General features: G+C 38.2%; 1 protein-coding gene across 5 annotated transcripts in view; it reads right to left on the bottom strand.

The window, feature by feature from the left end:
* Positions 1-414: 414 nt before the first annotated feature.
* The window catches only part of KIF2A (kinesin family member 2A), a 93,762-nt gene continuing 88,176 nt past the window's right edge, over positions 415-6,000 (bottom strand). For 3 of the 5 annotated variants that reach the window (XM_074952608.1, XM_074952607.1, XM_074952609.1), the window contains one exon: positions 416-2,806. In XM_074952608.1, the coding sequence (XP_074808709.1) occupies positions 2,721-2,806 (86 nt within the window). In that variant the 3' untranslated portion in view covers positions 416-2,720. Of the gene's footprint in view, positions 2,807-6,000 lie in introns of all 5 variants that reach the window. The other 2 variants (XM_074952606.1, XM_074952605.1) reach the window with 2 other exon arrangements.

Below are 6,000 nucleotides of genomic sequence, written 5' to 3'. Positions count from 1 at the left end.
TTTGATACAATAATCCAAAATGAATCACATTTAGATTACACTTTTCAGAGGATCTTAAAGCACTTTATGTATCACAAGACTCTTTACAGGTAGACAAAAGAAAGGTTAAAACAACGAGGAGTCCTTGTGGCACCTTAGAGACTAACAAATTTATTTGGGCATAAGCTTTCGTGGGCTAGACCCAACTTCATCAGATGCATGGAGTGGAAAATACAGTAGCAGGTTTTTTTTTTTTTAATATATATATATATATATATATATATATATATATATATATATATATATATATATATATATATAAAAAAAAGATGGGAGTAGCGTTGGGGGTCAGTCTAACGAGACAATTCAATTAACAGTAGAATACCAAGGGAGGAAAAATGACTTTTGTCATGGTAATGAGTCATTACAGAAACTAAATTTCCCCATACTGTTACTCACACCTTCTTGTCAACTGTTTGAAATGGGCCACAAGGACTCCTCGTTGTTTTTGCTGATACAGACTAACATGGCTACTACTGTGAAAAAAGAAAGGCTGTGCCTTGCTAAAGGAACGCCACCCATGTTATCTTGACTTCTTGTATATAAATCCTCTACATAATATGGCTCAAGCCTTGAGGAAAAGTGAGATTTAGACTTATCAATTCAGATCATTTTAATGAAAGCTTTTAAGAAACAGGGAATGCTTTTAACTAGCATCATCAGTTACTATGAACAGAAACACTTTAGCTAGTTTTACTTAGTTATCTAATAAAATTTCCTCTTAATTTTTGATGGATTGCATTCTTAGATGAATGCAGTGAAAGATCAGTACATTTTGATGTAGCTGTTTAAGGACTGAAGTCAGTGAAACCCAATATCAGCCTGTACAGGATGGTTATTACAATAAAAACACCCATTCTAGCACCATGTGCGTTTTAAGTATGATTTTTAAAAAAAATCATATACATCTAATTTCAGTAGATGTGATCATAAAGTAAATTCCTTCCCAAAGCAAATGTGAGTTACATGGAAGTAAATTCTCATCTCTAATTGATGTTTCATTGTTTAAATTTATTAAACACATTGTGTAAAATCTACATTGCTTTTTCAGCTTTCATGTTTACAGATAGGAGCTTTTTACCATGATGCAACAAGGGTCTCCCGTAACCTACCTTCCTATGGGAGTTACAAACATTAAATACTGAGAATCTCTGGCTCATTTAGCTCTCTTTTCATTGCCTTCCCTTTATTTCCTTTCAGTCTCATAATAAATGGGATTGTGTTCCAAAAACCAAGTTTAAAACCATTCCTAGGGTCTGCTGATATTAACTCCTGGAATCTGTCCTGGAAACAGGGAGAACTCAGAGAGGGCTACAGTTGTTTGACAAAGTTCTTACATAAAAGGTTGGGTTTTTTTCTTTTGGACACTGCCTTGCAAAAATAACTCAAGTGCCACCACCTAAAAAGTGCTGGATACGTATGGTGCTATTTGTGAGACTTCAGGTACCTGTGGGATTTGTATAGCGTTATGTAGAGTTTGTGCAGCCTATTATGCAAATCTCAAATGATAAAGCTTCACCCCACTTTTCAGCTGCTGGCACTGTACAAAGGGAAAAATATGCATTAGCTACTTTCTTTAAAGCAACAGTACTACTCCATACAAACTATCTGCAAACTACAGTTAATGCACATGTAAGTTGTCATGCATCAGAAGCCAAATTTTTAATAGTATGTGAAAAGGTATTTTGTTTATGCTATTCACTGGATCCCTGAACTTTTATAGTCCTCCTACCCATACGTAGAGATCAGATTGCACCTTTATTCTAGACAGCATTTATCACACTTATACACATACTGTATATCTGTATTATTCTAACATACAACTCTCCTCCATGTTACCTTTTATTATACATCAACTAATTTATATTGTTCTTTACAAAGAAAATGTTAGTATTATATAACCATTTTTTATGGTAGTCAAATAAATCATGATTCCAGATTTCTATGAGGATGGAATGTCCAGCTGTTTGGCCACTCTAACAGCTCTTTTAGTTCCTGTTCAATGATATGTTCAATGATGGTACATCCTGTGAAATGAACTAGTCACCAAAAAAAAAAAAAAAACCCTCACACTTTAAAGATGTACACACAATAAAAGTAACTTACATTGACAAATAAGGAATGTCATTTATTAAGGCTGTGCTTCAGAAAGGACATTTAGGGTCAAGTCGCCTTCATCAAGGCACAGAACGGGAAGAGGTTAGCACAGCAGTCTCTAGAAGAGAAGTTATGTACAATCACTGATGAGGTGTGCATGCACGCAAACACAATTTAAAACTGCACAGCTGGTCTTTGAAACAAAATTGAACATAGTTAAAAGGAAATAGTGAAGTTTTTAAAGTCCACAGTTTTACTTCATTATTAAAAAAAATGGCAAAGATTTCCAAAACATAAAATTCACAATTTGAATAAATGAAACATTTTAAACAAAGTGCTTCACAGCTCTGAACCCTACATGGTTGTGCTGTGCTGTCTGGTCTAGAAGCATTCTGGAGACATCATTGAAGTGTTTCACACAAAACTGAAAACGTCATTCAGGTGAAGGAGAAACTGGACATTTCCACAGACACTTCAAAAGTTTTTACGCTTTCAAGTAGTTGAGTTCTTACAGCCACCATCTCATAACAACTGTATGTTACAGCAGTAAGGTTCGGAGGGTCCATTAGCAGCAGAGGCCCATTTCAAAGGGCACGTGGTCTCTTCGGATTGATCTGTTTACTGGCCTGTTCCTCCTCTTGTAGAGCTGCCCGGAAAGATTTCACTTTATCTTTAAAAAAAAAAAAAGAAAGAAAGAAAGAAATGCCACTGTGCTCATATTCAGTGGGTGTTTTGTAGATAAGTCTTGAGGTTGCAAGTGTTTCACCAGCAAAGAGCACAAGGTTGTAGCATTCCTCCATACATGTGAGCAGAGGCTACAGACAACAAGGAGCCAGGGAAGATAATGGACGTTTGAGTACATAAGCTCAAGCGTAATATTCCTATATAAACAAGTTTCTTAGCAACCTGCTCCCCTCTTAGGCCTTACTCCTGTTTCTAGGAAACTTCACAGTGGCACATTCAATGCAGAGTGTTCTTCCCAGGCACTCCCTGTCCTCCTTATCATTTATACACACCTATACGCACCAAATCTCCAATTGAGCTGTGCAGGATTACAACTCTTACATGGTTTCTACATATTAATGCAACTTCCAGTGCTAACTTTAAAGTCTCTAGAATTGGATTTGAAACCATTCTTTATACTGACATGACTGATTTAAACATCTAAATGCAAACAATGCCTTCCAGAATCCACTGTTTTCCTGTAACATAGGAACTGACTTTTGTGACTGCAGTTACACAAGAAATGGAGAATTCCTCCATATTTATTTATTTCACTGCAAAACTCCAGAGGATTAAAGAACACTGAGAAACGGGCTGGAAGAAAAGGGTGTCTACAGGTTATTCTGTCACTGTCTTCCTTTTTGCACCCTGCAACACAATAATCCAGTTAGTTACACAGCTCCATCTCCCAAGAAACAAGGAGATCAGACTGTCAAGTTGGGACCAGTATAGGGAAACTAGTTCCCAAATCTCTGAGCAATAAACAAGAGTCCTCCAAGGGGGGGGAATAGGAGAAGTACAATCAATCACTGGCAATAATTTCGTTTTCCCTCTCTTTTTCCCCACCCTACAAAGAATTCATAGACAGCAAGTGTACCAGTCAGTATGAATAGAGGCAAGTGTTTATTCTAAATAGCTATGCTCGCAGCACCTTATTTCAAAGGCAGCCTGTAATGATTTTGAAAGAGAGTGGAGTTGCCCAAATTGCTGCTTTACCATAGCCACGGCCAACGTCTACCAACTTGTCTTCCTCAGAGGAAGCAATCCTCTAGCTAATGGGCTCACAGGTGGCACAAGGAAAGTATAACGTTCTTTTGACAGATCTATTTGAGTTACACTTAACCCAACATACAGTGTTAGAGCAGGAGCATTAAATATATAACTTGTGGGACACATGCAATAAATGCATTCATGTGGCCTGCAGGACATACTCAGATTGCAGTGCAAAATCTAAAACTTTTTTCATTTTTTAGAGGAACTTCCCAACATTATGGTTTCAAAGAAACCCAATATATCCAAAACCAATTCACGCTCCTTACTCTCACTGGAGTGAGCAATCATGCTGTGAGCAGTGGCTCTAGATTAGATACAGTTTGAAGAGACAATCAGGGGCACTGAGAAGAATCTGCATTCTGATGTGATTGAAAGAGAGGTTGAAAACAAGCTGCAGAGATGAAGGCTTTTGAGCTGAGGACATATTGGTAAGCAAGAGCTGTTCATAACTGGACCCAGAGCTAAACTCTGGTGGGAAGACTTAGAAGGGTGACAATGTAAGAGAAGCAGTCTCCCCAGCCTCTGTTACGCAGCTGGGAAATAAAGCAGCAGTTGAGAGTTAACTGGCAGACTATTTATTTCTCTCTGCCTTATTTTCCCTTTTCCTGCAATTCCATTGAGACTGTTTCCTTCCTTTGTTGTTTTGGATGGACTAGGACAGAGAGATAGACAAAGAGAAAAAAGCTGGAAGACTGAGCCTGGGTTCCATACTTCCAGGATCCAGGGGAGCAAAATGACGAATTTTTCCTCTATACTGGTACAGACAGATTATTTGCTTCCTTGATCCGGTGTAATGGAGCTATAGTGTTCTCTGTATTGAATATGGGTTGTAGGATGGAGGAAGAGAAAATTCATAACAATGTTCAGTTATAGCTCATTATTGTTAGTTAGTCCCTTTGATGTATAAGAACCCACAGCTAGTAATGCACACATAAATAGGGGTCTATTTAAATCACGGAGACATCACACATTTTTCACGGGTTGGTCATGGCATACATAGCAAGTTTCACAGATGTGTAACACATTTGTGAAATTTGCTATTTATGCCCTGTCCAACAAATGAAAAATGTATGATTCCTCCGCAGCATTTCTCAAACTGGGGGACCCGACCCAAAAAAAGAGTGTGACGTTACACTCCATATTCTTTATGAAAATATGCTTATGATATGGATGTGACATAACTGAGATATACTTCATGCAAGATGGCTCATGTAAGATATCATTGGAAAGGTTATGATTTACTGAATGTGATTATCCAATTTGTATGCATGTATCATTTCTGTATCTAAAGTTAGGAATATGGACTATGTAACAATTACAGCTGGAAGATACCCACCAGACAACAGGCCATCAAATTCTATGGGCCATCAGGAAGAAACAATGAGACTGTGAAGATTCTAATCTCTCTCCTTCCTGGGAGGCGCCTGGAACTAGCTGTGACACTACTAGGTCAGGTGGTTCTGCCACCTGGTACTAAACACCACCTTGGACTTCTAGTAATTTTCCACTCACAGGAAGAGAAGGTCAAGTTTGGGAAACAAAAGGCTTCCCGCCTTATGTAAACTGTATTTAAGGCTGGGAGGGAAGGCATTCCAGACTCTCCTCCATGGCCTAACCAAGGAGGAGGACTGCTGAAAGAACCTGAACGGACAAAAGAGACTAACCTGAAGGGAAAGGCAGGGGTGAGTCCAGACTGAGACAGGGGTCCAGTCTGTAAGAAGAAATAACTAGAACTCTGACCTACAGAAACTCTGCATTCTGCCTAATTCAACATTTAGGGTGAGAAATTATTTTTTGTAACCTGTTTCTTTAGTGAATCAAACTTAGTTTGCGTGTTTTGTTTTATTTGCTCAGTAATCTGCTTTGTTCTGTTTGCTATCCCTTTAACCACTTAAAATCTGCCTTCTAGAGTTAATAAATTTTGTTTTCTTTATATTAAACCCAGTTTCTGTAATTTCTAACTGGGGGCAAAAAGGGGGGGGGGGGGAGATGCAATTGTGCATATCTTCCTCCACATTGAGGGAGGGGGTGAATTTATCAGCTTATGTTGTATACATTTCTCTACAGCACAAGACAATATACTTTTGG

The sequence above is a fragment of the Natator depressus genome, chromosome 5 (genome assembly GCF_965152275.1).
Source record: "Natator depressus isolate rNatDep1 chromosome 5, rNatDep2.hap1, whole genome shotgun sequence".
In the NCBI taxonomy this organism is placed as follows: domain Eukaryota; kingdom Metazoa; phylum Chordata; order Testudines; family Cheloniidae; genus Natator; species Natator depressus.
The sequence above is the reverse complement of the archived record's forward strand: the minus strand, read 5'-3'. Positions and strand labels throughout refer to the sequence as shown.